Consider the following 13,978-nt stretch of genomic DNA (forward strand, 5'->3'; position numbering starts at 1 on the left):
CCCTTAGGGGGTCGCATAACGCCTAATCGATGCCAGGCAAAATGTTAACATTAACACACACAAAGAAAATATGAGTATTAATTTTGTCAAACAAAATTAAATATCCTACTGTTATATTGAGTTCACAAACTTGGCCTCCCATTTGCTTCCATCTAATAAGTAATAAGACCTCCCACATCGTTTTGGATTTGTGTCCATCAAGAGTGATACTATCAATGAGAACCGGGTTCGAGTTGACGAGCAGAATCCCAGAACCCAACCACATCTAAAGCTTTAGCACAAGTCCAATTGGACAATGATCACTGCCAGCAACATCTGGGACAATGTATGAGTCATAGACCTTGTCTGCAATGGATTCTGATACGAGGAAATAGTCAAGCCTCCATCCTGTTATACACCTCCCCCAAAGCAAAGGAACGAATTGTAAAACATGCTTAAAGAAGGATGAAAGGCAAAAGATTGGAAGAAATTAGCAAAATTATCAATCATTGGCTATACAATTTGATCACATATATCAAATACTAGTATTTCCCCCTTCGACTCTTTTATAGGAGCACATTGATTATGCTCGAAATTGCCACTTCTTTTTTCATCACTCCCGACATTTCTCGTAGTGACTGAATAACCTTTTTGAATATGATGTATAAATTGCAATTCATTGTTGTACGTGCACTTCATTTTGTGGACAGGTTCCATATGGCATCCCAAACATATAAAGATGTGGTAAAATTAACACATATGAAACAAAGAAAATACGACCATAGAAGTGAAGATGTCAAAACCTTTATTAGTTTTACGTCCTCCATGCCTGTATCCCCAATAAGTATACCCAACAACACCGGGATGTTGTTTCCTAAATGTGTCTACAAATCCCCTGTTTAAGAAGTTCGTTTCAAATGATTGCCTTTCTTCATCTGTAAAACCTGCACTTCTTTTGTTTCCCTTAAGGAGAAGCAAAAGTCAGAATGATTAGTCAGAAAACATATAAAAACAAAGTCCCAGAGATGCGAAGACAGAAAGCTTATAAATGGACGTATTGAGTATGTCACTTCTCCAGTATGTTGCAAGATGGTGCCTAGTGAGGCCTCTACTTTAGATGGCTGTTAAATGGTTAAAAAACAATTGTATGCACATGAACAAGGAAGAGAATAATGATTTTGTCAACTTCAAAGACTAAAATCTTTATATTTTCAATTTTTAGTCAAAAGATCACTTAATAACAAAAATATATTTGCTCAGGTGAATGCATCTTTTCCCTCCCAGGATGTTCTTTGTATAGTTCGACTCTAAAAGTTGCACTCTGAAGAAAAAATCAAATTACCAAAGCAATTACTTACCGCAGGATTGTAGATGTCTATCTCTTCATGAGCACAATTCAGATCACCAGTCAGAATAACAGGTTTTGACTTTTCTAATTCCTATAAAGCATCATAAGCAAACCAAAGTATAACACAGTCTCAGAAAAAAGAATGCTTGGGTATGAACAGATAACTTTCCATTACTGAAATATAAAGAATAATTGGCACAGAAAGGAACAAGATATCAAGACTATCATCTATAATTCTGGAAAGAAAAGGAAAACAAAGGAGTTCCTTCTTTTGTCGACTGAACAAGAAAGCAAAGAGAAGGGTGAAGGGAAGAGAATGAGTAAAAATATTGCAAAATGAAAGGATCCTTACTTTCACATAATTGGCAAGAAAAGGATCCCACTGTGTGATTCTATATGACTGCCAAAGAAGAGTGTATATTTTTAACTTTCACGAGACAAGATAGACAAAGAAAAAAAAAAGTCATATATCATTGCAATTGATTACCAATCGTCTTAGGCCATCACCAGAATTTGGAACATATACACACAATAGATAAAAGTCATCAAACTCCACTGTAACAAGCCTCCCTTCTGAATCGTGATCTATGATGCCCAGACCATATTTTACAGAAAGTGGTTTAATCTGTCAATAAAAAGCACAACAGAAAAGTGCAAGAAGTAAAAGCATCAGAAGTGACATGAGGAAGAAGTCCTTCAATTCTTCAAACAAGCTTGCTTATAGCATAGACAATCAAGGAAAGCTTCACTTTAGGTTATTAAGAATCATATTATTTCATATTTTCAGTGCCAACTAAAGCTTTGCAGATATAATTTTCCTATAGAGAAGGGTCATATAATCCTACAGGAGAATGGTACTTTACACACAATTGTAATACAACCCAAAACAACATTTTATCCAAACATAATAAAGATAAATAGAGTGCACTATTGGCCAATACTTTGGCCTATAAACTCAGATCAGTACCCATTGAAGGATATCGTATAATTTCTTCACCTATTAACCATAATCAATGGATAGATGGGTATAATTTTGTTTAAGGAGAATCCTTGAAGTCAGGAAATAAAGTTGGGAATCAAGACTTCCAAATATAAAATTCCTGGTCAATTCTTAACAAAAGAATGAGAAAGCAATTCAATCGCATGTCAGATGTAAAATCTATGTTCTGAAGAAATTAAAATGTGCAAAATATTGGGAAAAGGGAAACTTACCCGAGAAATGATAGCAGTACCGGAATACCCAAGCTTAGAGACACTGCACGTCCAAAAGCTATTATCATATCCATCTACAAGACTCTCCTTAATTACCTTAACATCTTTTTCCTGTTTTTAAGAATTTAAAGTGCAACTGCTCAGAAGTTTGCAATTATTTGGAGAGACAGAACTTCTACCTATTGTTGTATAAAACCCACAAAATATGACAGTGCAATAACCCCATCAATTAGGCTAAACCACTAAAGTATAACTAGCCTGCAATTTAGTCTCCTGTAAGCACAAAAGATCAAAGTCTTCTCTTTGTGCAAGTTTCTTTATGCATAGGCTCTCCAACTTCAGCAAGCCTCTCAAGCCATTTACATTCCATGACATTAACTTCAATGCTTTATTACTGCCAGAAAGAGGAGGTGGCCTCATAGTTTTGGGATTGTATGCAATCCACCCATCCTGCGGCTTCTTGTGAGCAAAAATTGTCCAAGGTTCATCATGATTTGCAGAAAGATTAACACTCTCAGAAAAGACTTTTCTTTTAGCTTGTACCTTCCTCTTACCTAGATGTTGAGCCATCATATTAATTATCTGAGTCAATCAATAGATGAATGCACAAAGCAAAATACATGAGATCAACAACAGGGTAAACTAAAAGCACCTCCCACTACATTGGACTCCACCAAGAGTTCTTGATCCTTTCTTAGTTGCTCATCTTTAATCCCAATAGTTCCATCCTCAAGAGTAACTTGCTCTAATCTTTTCTTACTTCTCTTAATTTGAGAAACTTCTGAAGCAACATTTATAGTTAGGACATCTTTAGGAGAGACTCTTCTGGTGTTCCTCTTTGAAGTGTTTTCAGCAATACCTGAAAGCTTCACTTCAGGAGATACCTGATCTTCCATTGACAGGGATCCATTACCTGGATTCCAAGCAGTAAATTAGAAGTCAATCTTAAATATATTGTCTTGTGACAGCACAGAGATGAGGATGAGAAATAAAAATGCATCCCCATGTAACTGAATGAAAAAGAGGTGCTGATTCACGGGCTATATTCACGATTGAAGGATACCATTTTCTGTGTCATTCAGGAAACTCTTGAAGGCTGAGACAAGCTCATGTTTGGAACCTCTAGCAGGAATTCCAGCACTCCTACACATTCCAAAGTTAAATGGTAGTCTCAAATCCAATGGCATACTGCTGTAAATGGTTAGGCAGCCCACAAAAACCCAAAAAAAAAAAAAAAAAAAGTATTTGATCCCACATGGACATTAAAGTGAGGGAATATTTCTAAAATGACACTTATATTAATAAATATAAATAAGTAAACACACAAACATAGGAACTTCTGGTTGAAATCACAGTATTTCTAAAATAGCATTTACCTAAGCTTTAATCTGAGTTGTTGAACAGTCATTTTCTCTACACTTTCAATATCATCCACATTAACTTCAAAACCACTTTCACCACTCTCAACAGCACCCGTCTACATTTAAAAGAAGCATAGCGTAACAAAACACTAAAAGAACGTAACAAAACTTGGCGAAACCACACAGAACAATGATCAGGAAAAGCTTCTAACCTTGGCAGTGGCTTTCCCAGGCCGTGATGATCCAACACTAGGAACTTCACTCGGTTCCGAAGCAGCAGAGGAGCTCGAAAGCCGTCTTTTCGGCGCCATTGCTCTCAATTTTACAGAAAGCTCAATTCCCCGGTTCTTTGAAACAGCTGCAATACTGTGACATCAAGAGCTAAAATGGCTAAACTTTAAAACCTAAAACAAAAACCAAAGCAAAGAAATGACAGTTTTTTTAGCAATTCCTGTAAATTTTATTCTATGCGTAAATATAACCATGCGGTCATACTTTCTGACACTGAGAGAATAGCAGCACCCTATCTTCAATACTTGTACCATTGCCTATAATTCATCCGAAGCCCTGGCCGGCGGTGGAAGGAGCAGCGGCGAGGTTGAGTCCGTCGAAGGCGCCAAAAGCGAGGGAATGTGAGCGAGAAACGAAGCTTTTGTAAGTTCTAGTTGAAGGTCGAAGGCCGCGCGTGAAATTCTGAGGGAGTGAGATCAAAATGCTATTTGGACTCACCATTTTGGGTTGGGCCTCAAAAGATAAAATGGAATTATAGCCTAGAACCACACTATTCCATGGACCATGGTCTATACATTCAATCATTATTGTAGAGACCAAATTTTGTCTACTGTAAAATAATGTACATTGTGTTCAGGAGATGTATATTATTTTTGTTCTGAGTGTACATTATATTGTATAATGTACATACAGTATAAAAATAATGTACATTTAGTATATTAAAAATGTATTTTTGTTATGGTCCACATAACATTGTGTATTTGCCCCACACATTTGTGTGAACCACAAATAAAAAGTACATTTTTAATATACAAAAATACATTATTTGTATACATAAAATACATTATTTGAAAGTACATAATTTTTTTTTATATATATTATCAAATAATATATATTCAGCACACAATAATTTGCCGCAATTTATATTGTGGATTACTGATAAATATTTGTTTTTAGTATAAAATTTTTAATAATCCACCTTACGATGAGGTAAATCAGCATATCTTGCCCATAGTTAATTAGCTTAAATCAAGAAGGCCAATAATAAATTCTACAGAAAGTTGAATTTGGAATCTTGTAGTTACCAAATTAACTGTTTGATCAACTTGACGGGATTGTCTGCAAATATAATTAATTGAATATTAGCAAAATGTAAATGATAATTAGTGATGTATTCTAACTTGCAAACTTTGAAATCGAGAAAGAAATTAACAAGGCAAACAATGCAATCAATGGTCATTACCTTTTCAATAACCCTTGACTGACCCAAAAATTAAATGTCCAAAAAAAAAAAAAATCAGAATGCTTATATAGCTCTATGTAACATTGGTAATGTACAAATATTACTACACCCACTGTCAAAAATTACATTAACATCTCATCTCGATCTACCCTCTTCAATAACACTATATATATTGCAGTCTCTTCAGAAATCTGCATGCTCCATAGGGGCTGATTCCGGCGCAACTTTTCGACGAGTCTTCAGTTCTCCCTGGTTGATGAATTTCCCAGAAGTCATCAGATGAGATCCAAACTTCCTAGAATAAGTTCCCCAGAATCCCCCATGCCTGGATGCATTGTTTTTCTTAGCCCAAGCCTCTGCAATGACAGAACTGAAAACTCCAGATTCTCTCAGATGCTCGATTATAACCTGCAACACACAAGTAGACAGCAGCTCAGCAACTTCATTTTCTTTAGTCGCGAGAAAACCTGCAGCCACTACTATACCCTTTTGAGGGCGATCATAAAAAAGATAAATTAACTTAAATTGTCCAGACTGACCGGCTTAAACCAAGAAAGCCCATATGTTTGGGACTCAAAATTATAACTTTATGTTTACCAAACCAACTTGACCTACCATGGGTGAATATATGCGCGTAAAGATGCCGGCTTTGAGGAGTTTATGATTGGTTTCTTCATCTTTCCAGACGACGTGCTTGTTGTACCTGTAATGGTAAAAGAAACAGCAATACAAGTTGTAAATTGCAGGGGTGAAAGATCAAGCAAGGCTGCAGAGAAATGCAGGCATGAAACAACGTTTTTTTCCTCAAATGATGTTGATATTTTTTCACATTAACTTACATAGAAATGGGCATGGATTCTTGAGCAAACTAATAGGTTAATCAAAGAATGAAATCTGGTTGTGTATAACTATTACCAGTAACGCATTTCCTCTTCTGTTGCAGTTGAAGCTATTATAAATGCCTGCAATATAATGTGAACAAGTGTCAATCTTGATGCACAAATAATATAGAGACAATTGTGTCATCTTTGGGAATGACACCACTTTCACCACTAATTGTGAAATCCCTATACTACCATAATATAATAACCTTTTTTTTAGTACGTGAGAAATCCATAACTACTACCCAAAAGTGTGTACGGAGTAAACTCACTTTGTAACCCTAGCGGACAAAAGACTATAAGGAGGCCAGGGGTCATAAATCATAATACATCCTTTGATTACAGATAACGGGGTTCATGGTAACAAAGAGTGTGCTATTAGGGGTAACTACTTCGTAACCACAATGTTTCAAATTTGTTGCGAACAGTCTATTGACATTCTTGATTTAAGTTTGTCAGCTATAGGCTTAGCTAGACTAGTTTACCTTTGCTCATAAGGCAGAATTTATTCAATACACATAACTAGGATACAACTGATGGTTTCTATCATCACTCAAAGCTAGGAATGCTTTATTAAACCCGAAAAACACATAACTAGGATAGTGGCTGTCGGTTTCTATCGTCACTCAAAGCTAGCTAGGAATGCTTTACTAAACCCGAAAATTGAAATTAAATAATAATGTACTTACATCTCTGTCAAATTCAAGGAAGAAGCATCTCTTAACATCCTCCTTTGTAGGCTTACAACCACAACGAGCATGTCTTGAAGTCAAATCCGAGAACTTGGAATACGTGTAGTGTAGGACGACAGCCTCATGGAACTGCACCTCCCTACGACATGGAAAAAACACGACACTACCAATCTTAATTACATATATACTGAGTTTACAAAGTCATATGTTATCATAAAATGTGTGTATGTATATATGTTGTTTCAATGAGATGAGAGAAGCATCGATCCATCGTATTCGTACGTTAGGGGTTTGATGTAGTTGCTCCATCTGTGAGCGCCATTGGGACGAAGATGATCTTGGATTCTGGCAGCTGATTTCCCATTCACATAAGTCAAGAAAAAGTAGGAAGTAGTGCCAGGACATGCTTCATGGTAATGTTTATAATAAGCTTCATCTGCAATGTGGTCGCGATTCTTCTTGAACAATGACACCTGCAGGCCCAACAATGACAACAGTTTTAAATTAAGGGGTCTGTTTGACAACTCGAAAAATGTCTTTTGAAAAATATTTTCTCTTATTTCAGTGTTTGGATGCAGTAGAAAAATTCGTATTTTTGTGGAAGGTGGAAAATGACTTACTGCCAACTTTTAGCGTAAGTAGTCATTTTTCGTTAACACTCAAAACATGTTGCCTTTGCTGTCGTCGTTGTCTTCTATTCCTCAGTTTTCATCGATTCCTATATTTTTTATAATGCAACCAAACACTGAAAAGGAAAATGTCTTTTTTTTTTTTTTTTTTTTTTTTTTTTTATTGAAATGCATCTTATAATTTTCTTTTATCTACAAAAATTTTGAGGGTGGGACAACACAAGGTGTCCGAGTAATCATATAATATCAATCTAGTTTTAAGGGATTACCCTATAAAGAGAGAACAAAAAATAGTAAAAACCAAATACTATATGAAAGAACTAAACATACTTCACTAAATGGATCCTTTATATCATCCCTCTCCACAATGCTCTCCTGAAATAGAAGCCATTGTCAAGTAAGATCAAAATGAAAATTGATGAACAACATGTAAAGTTACTATTATCTCTCAGTATGTGTATATATATATATATATATTTTTTGAGTGCTACTGACTCTAGTTCAAACATACTTTTTCAACCTAATGAAGCACAAAAAGTCAACAACGCCCCCCTGAAGCTCGATCTCATGACCTCCCACTTGAAAGAGGCCACTACATGCCATCTGAGCACAATGTGTTTAGCAAAGGTGTGTTTGAACGATCGTTACAACTTCCTGATATCCTCTCTCATTTGTATACTATTTATAGCTTGTTGTTTTACATTAATAAAGTTATTGTTCATAATCTTTACATAAATATGTATAAGGGAAAGACTATAGTGTCAATCAGCACAATATCTCTTGTACAAATTCAAAGTCAAAAAGTGTATAAATTTCACATTCACTTTGGAGTGAAACATTGACCATTCACTTTTGGATGGTACTGAAGTATAAGAGTTATGAATGTCGACTGACACCTTAGAATTTTTTCATGTACGGAGAAACAAATTAAATTGAATGCAAATAATAAGTAAAATTACTCACATAATTAGAAAATACAACTGTATCAACCTCTGCAGGAACACTGGAGAGGAGTTGTTGCACAGAAAAAGCCCCAGATCCAGCAGGGTGTATAAGTTCATCAGTGTCCAGATGGAATATCCAATCCATACCAGCTTCCTTTATGATAAGAACATAAATCAATATGAACATCATGGCTAAATCAAACATATGCAACCTTAAAATAATCAAACAATATAGTATGGCCATACCCTAGCCATGACAATGGCCATTTCCATATTCAAGGTCTGCTTCACAAATAACTCGTAGTTGCATGGTTTATACAACAAAGGCCCCATCCAGCTTTCATTCCAAATCCGGCTAAAATCAACAAAAACCAAGCTAGGGTGATATCAATCATTCGAGCTTTTTAGCAATGAATCTGTAAATCCAACTGGAAAATAAAATGGAACCTTTTTGCTTGCTCCTCCTCAAGTTCTTTTGTTCTGTAGATGACAGTTACTCCCTACAAAAAAGCAAAGCAATATTCAAAAATAGATCATGGTGGCAATGAGCAAAGTCTTCAAACCAAATTAAAGACATTATAATACACAGACACAGTCACACAGATTATGGAAAAAACATAGGCAACCCTAGCGCATTTAGTCGGGTGGTTAGCTTGGTAACCACAAATTAAAGTTCCAAATTTAACTTCCAGTGGGAGTGGTCTATTAGACTTCCCGGTTGAACCGATCAACTATGGGCAACCAATTAAGCTAGTTTTCCACCTTATGGTCCTTTGTTAGCTAGGGTTACAAGGTGAGCGGACTTTACACTAAGTGCACTTTCGATCAAGATTATGAAATACATTGGTCCCAAAAGGTTGAATCCCTAACCCCAAGGGCCCCCACGCTCCGGCCCGACAGAGCATCTGGGAGGATGTAAATCATGGTAACTCAGCTGAACACAGAAACTAAACATTTGCTTACTGCGCACAAGGAGCCCCTCACTTTGGGAGGTTGTTTCCACACTATCGCTGGTGAGATTCAATCCCTAGTCATTATTTCCAAACTTCACCCCTAAGATCAATTGAACAATACATGGCAAGGTGGAAAAGCATATATGTTGGGCAAAGATTTCACACTTACTGGGATGGATTCTAGGACTTTGGAAACATGAGGAGAAGCAGCTTTACCCTCCACAAACATGAAAAATGTAGTTATGCCAATAACCTTATGATAAAATATCCAAGGTAATGTCTGCTCCAACCCAGCTGAGGTGCTTGTAGTGATACATATCTAACATACCACAAACAAAAAAGACATTTCAATTCTCTGGGGCATCATCACAAAATGGAATTCAAAGATCAAACAAACAGCACAATAGCATGATGAAATATATAATCAATGACATATATAGCACATTATGATCTATCTTTGGATTTTTTTTTAAAAAAAAAGTATTCAAAAAGTTAAAAAAAGTAGCATAAATTCACTAATTATCAACCAGTTTTCTAACCATTCAAAAAAATTGGTAGAAATTTATGAACTTTTCAACTTTTCCAACCGCGCGATGAGTAGTGGTTGAGAAATAAATAACCTAATTTTTGTCCACTTCAATGGTTGAAAGCTTTTACCCCGGCCCGAACCTTTTCATAACACCATATTCTTCCAAAAAGTTGAACCCCAACCCGTCATGAACCACATAAGCTAGACTTTTGCTCACTGAGCATAAAAGTTGAACCCCAACCCGTCATGAACCACATAAGCTAGACTTTATGCTCAGTGACTTTTGCTCACTGAGCATAAGGAGCCCCAAGCTGGCCCTTTCTTCCGAAGTTTCACTTCTATGACCAGTTGAGGTGCTCATGCGGGTAGAAATTGGCCCAAAGGGAATCGAACCCGAATTATCCCAAAATTCTCTCTTACAAAGAGAACTCATTTGCCAATTGAGCTACCCCGTTGGGTTTTCATAAAAACAAATTAAAATGACATTAGGCAGTTAGGCAGGTACCCAATTACAACTTCCAAGCCATCAAAACAACCCCAATACGCTTTACTTATCCTATTATTGGTGCAAGTTTCTTATTGATCGAACTCAGTCACTTCCCCCTGTCTCCCATTTCAAATGCATATATATATAAACACATATGAACATATAATGTACGTTGAAAACGACCAAAACCCAACAAAATAAGGCGAAATCCCATCACGAAACCAAGCAATAACTTGAACAAAATGCACGTAAAAAAGCAGCAGATCAGATTTTTGTGCGAACTAACTAACCTTGGGCAGAAGATCAGACGACCCAAACTTGATCTTCCAATCTCTGAAGTACGGAAACGACAGCTTCCGGCTCCGACCCAGAATCCCCTCGGGATCCGGCGAGGAGAGAACCCGCCCGCCGGGACACCGGAGGTCCGGCAACCCGCTCCGCCGTTGCAAGGTGAACGCGAAGGCCGCCAGAGACAAGGAGAGCAGAGTAAGTAGAAAGAGAACGCCGGAGGAAGCGTATGTGTTCGGAGATGACTGAAAGAATGAAGAAGACAAAGAAGAAGAAGGAGAGGAAAATGAAGATTTTTTGCGTCTCGGTCTCAGGGCTGTGAAAACGCCCGCCATTGTTGGCGTTTCAAAGAAAATGTAGAAATATGTAGTATATATATATAGTCTGTATATATTTGTGTTTAATTTTGTTTCCCTTTACAGTTCTAGAGTATATCAGATAATTCTTACTATATCTGTTTCTATATATATCTATATATGCATGCAGAGAGAAAAAAGAAGAAACAGAGTTGAAAGTTGAAATTAAACTGACTCCGAGGAGTATAAGAAAACTAGAGAGCCGTACTGTCGTTAACGTTCTACTGTATATGTTCCTTTATTATTATTATTCCAAAAGGCTGAACCCCAACCTTAAGGGCCCCCACACCCAGTCCGACAGAGCATTTTGGGAGGATGTAAATTATGGTGACTCAACTGAACATGAACCATAGAGGCTAGACCGGTGCTCACTGCGCACAAAGGAGTCCCCCTCACTTTGAGAGGTTGCTCCCACACTGCCGCTGGTGAGACTCGATCCCTGGTCATTATTCCAAAGTTTCACCTCGATCCCTGATCATTATTCCCTGGTTATTATTATTGTTTTTAGTGATGAGGGAGACCACAATCACTATTCGAGTATATGTTTGGGAGGAGAGACAACGTTTGAATCTCGGTAATAGCAATGTGTAAATTATACTCAAAGTGGGTAGATACTTTGTGAGCATCGGTATTTGACCATATCTATTTAATCATTGAGTCAGGGTGATTTACATCCTTCCAAATGTTCGGTCAAGTCAAAGTTGGGAATTTAACCTTTTGAGAGAAGAGTATGTATCAAATAAATCCTATTTTGTGACTCTAAAAATGTGTATATGTTCGTTTTAATTATTTTTTAGTCATTCATGTTATTTTGATTTATAGAAAAGTCTAGAATTACTATCCGCGACCTTGTAACCCTATCTAGTAAAAGACGACAATAATATAAAATAACCTAGGTTACTTATAATTGTCCGATTCAAACAGACCAATAGACTGATTGTACCGAAAGTCAAATTGAAATATTAAAAGTTTTACTAAATCAAGTGTCCGACTAACTTAATGGGATTCTCGCTAATTCTTAACGTTACTTTTGAATACACATGCAAACAAAAATTACACAAATTACCTTTAAAAAATAAAAATAAAAATTACACAAATTGTAATATAAGTCTCAAAATTATACTCTTCAGTCTTTACATTCAAACATAACCGATGGATCATTGATGATTAGTCGACAGATTTTATTTTTATTTTCTCTCACTCCTATCCGTATATTTTTTGACAAATTTATTGATATTTTCACCAAGTAAATAATTCATTTTCATTCACCTATATGCATACTTAAAATTTTTTGAGATCTTTAATCCCCGGTGCGAATGAGAATTAGCCTGAGTATGGTACGGGTTTAAAGGTGCATCTTACCGGCTACAGTTAGCGCTTGCTCAGGACACCTCATGGTCTGATAAAATTTATTTTTGAGATCTTTGTAACAGATACAATTCAAGTCAATTTTTATGGACAAAATTCTTGTTATAGTTATACAATTAAGGTATGATTGATTATTGAGATCTAATTATTAATCTATTGAGATTTAATATAATTTGTAAATAGAATTTGATTATATTTTATTATCATTGACATATAGTATTAATTATTAATAATACTTACCATAACTAATTATATATTCCAAATCGAACGAATTAATAGCTAAACTTATATATAAATATATAATTGACAAATATATTGTATATACATAATTTTTTTCCGATCCCTTTCTGAGCAGTGATAAAAAATTTAGAGACGATGTTTCTTGCATCAAAATTTACACATTTAAATATAATTTTGTATAATTAAATCGTAATAAAGTGCATTAATTCATAAATAATTAACCTAACAAATTAGATTTGACAAAATAATAGGCAGGGAGCCAGGGACCAACACACTAAATATGAATTAAAGGACTAATTGAGGTTTATGCAATTTCAACATGTAGGGTTTAACAAGTAATTTAACCTCATCAATATTGATCAATATCGATCAATATCAAAAAAGGCAAAGGCTAAAATTCAAAAAACTGTACAAAACAATTTTTTCAATTAGTTTTTTGAGAAAGTCATTTTACATATAATCAGCTAACAACTAATTTATCAAACATCTTTCTACAATCAGCCAATAATACTATCAATTAATCAAATTCACTAACTCAATCAGCTAACAGCTATCGGCCAAAAGCTATTTACTAAATACCCCCAAAATCGAAACTAAACATATACACTAACAATTTTTTTTTCCAACATTCAATATAGGGTATGATTGACTTTTTCCAAAATCTAAACTTTTATTATTGATTTTATTTATGGTATGTGTTAAAGTCATACATTATCCATTTGAGTAAATGCATTATCAATTAAAAATAATAATACTTTTCTTTTAAAGAATAATACTTAAATAGACAATTGAACTACGTGAATATGTAATTGGATCATCGAACTAATAAAAATTATAATTGGGTCTATGAACGACTTAAAATTATGCAATTAAATCAAAATTGACATTTGATCGGTCATTGTTGATGTGGCAATTAATTTATTAATTTTTAAAACATTTTAAAAATAACTTTTAAATTGAAAAAAAAAAAAGTTCTTCGTCTCCAGACAGAGATGAAGAGGTTTGTTTTTTTAAAAAAAAAAATATTTTTTATTAAAATAATCAAACACGTCATCAATAACTAGTCAAACAAATTAATTTTGGTTTAATTGAATATTCATGCGTAGTTTGGCTATACTGTTTTTGAATTTTCCTTTATATTTACATGTCATGCCATTAACGTCAATTATCGACTCTCAAAATTAATTAACATGAGGAGATTTTAATTTTGGTCATATGACTATAGGCTCAATTAACA

The 13,978-nt window shown here is 35.1% G+C and overlaps 2 protein-coding genes across 5 annotated transcripts; both read right to left on the bottom strand.

The window, feature by feature from the left end:
• Positions 1-44: 44 nt before the first annotated feature.
• On the bottom strand, positions 45-4,569 carry LOC109181675 (DNA-(apurinic or apyrimidinic site) lyase, chloroplastic-like). Of its 4 annotated transcripts, none has more exons than XM_019331555.1 (13): positions 4,396-4,569; positions 4,113-4,266; positions 3,916-4,016; positions 3,603-3,682; positions 3,399-3,452; positions 3,192-3,317; positions 2,798-3,093; positions 2,540-2,650; positions 1,815-1,952; positions 1,680-1,727; positions 1,338-1,418; positions 783-942; positions 45-387 (listed from the first exon to the last, which is right to left on the bottom strand). In XM_019331555.1, exons 1-13 carry the CDS (start codon positions 4,443-4,445, stop codon positions 266-268), a joined length of 1,521 nt encoding a protein of 506 aa, XP_019187100.1. In that variant the 5' UTR covers positions 4,446-4,569; the 3' UTR covers positions 45-265. The 4 variants fall into 4 exon arrangements, with proteins under 4 accessions (XP_019187100.1, XP_019187099.1, XP_019187096.1 ...); XM_019331554.1 differs by having other exon boundaries at positions 3,192-3,320; XM_019331551.1 differs by having other exon boundaries at positions 3,192-3,452.
• Positions 4,570-5,426: 857 nt separating this feature from the next.
• On the bottom strand, positions 5,427-11,269 carry LOC109181350 (glycosyltransferase-like At2g41451). Its single transcript, XM_019331100.1, has 11 exons — positions 10,780-11,269; positions 9,643-9,792; positions 8,968-9,020; positions 8,767-8,875; positions 8,540-8,674; positions 7,907-7,951; positions 7,230-7,420; positions 6,945-7,086; positions 6,290-6,336; positions 5,990-6,077; positions 5,427-5,782 (listed from the first exon to the last, which is right to left on the bottom strand). Exons 1-11 carry the CDS (start codon positions 11,110-11,112, stop codon positions 5,558-5,560), a joined length of 1,518 nt encoding a protein of 505 aa, XP_019186645.1. The 5' UTR covers positions 11,113-11,269; the 3' UTR covers positions 5,427-5,557.
• Between the last annotated feature and the right edge of the window lie 2,709 nt (positions 11,270-13,978).

Source organism: Ipomoea nil, unplaced genomic scaffold (genome assembly GCF_001879475.1).
Source record: "Ipomoea nil cultivar Tokyo-kokei standard unplaced genomic scaffold, Asagao_1.1 scaffold1043, whole genome shotgun sequence".
Lineage (NCBI taxonomy): Eukaryota > Viridiplantae > Streptophyta > Magnoliopsida > Solanales > Convolvulaceae > Ipomoea > Ipomoea nil.

What these genes read in the sequence shown, in the direction of transcription:
- LOC109181350 (XM_019331100.1), bottom strand. Translation starts at nt 11,112, where the DNA reads ATGGCGGGCGTTTTCACAGCCCTGAGACCGAGACGCAAAAAATCTTCA. An exon ending in AAGTCCTAGAATCCATCCCA is followed by an intron (nt 9,021 to 9,642) that starts GTAAGTGTGAAA and finishes GCTTTTTTGTAG; the next exon opens with GGAGTAACTGTCATCTACAG. An exon ending in TCCTTGAATTTGACAGAGAT is followed by an intron (nt 6,337 to 6,944) that starts GTAAGTACATTA and finishes ATTATATTGCAG; the next exon opens with GCATTTATAATAGCTTCAAC.
- LOC109181675 (XM_019331551.1), bottom strand. Translation starts at nt 4,445, where the DNA reads ATGGTACAAGTATTGAAGATAGGGTGCTGCTATTCTCTCAGTGTCAGA. An exon ending in CTGGGAAAGCCACTGCCAAG is followed by an intron (nt 4,017 to 4,112) that starts GTTAGAAGCTTT and finishes TTTTAAATGTAG; the next exon opens with ACGGGTGCTGTTGAGAGTGG. An exon ending in TAGACATCTACAATCCTGCG is followed by an intron (nt 943 to 1,337) that starts GTAAGTAATTGC and finishes CTTCTCCTTAAG; the next exon opens with GGAAACAAAAGAAGTGCAGG.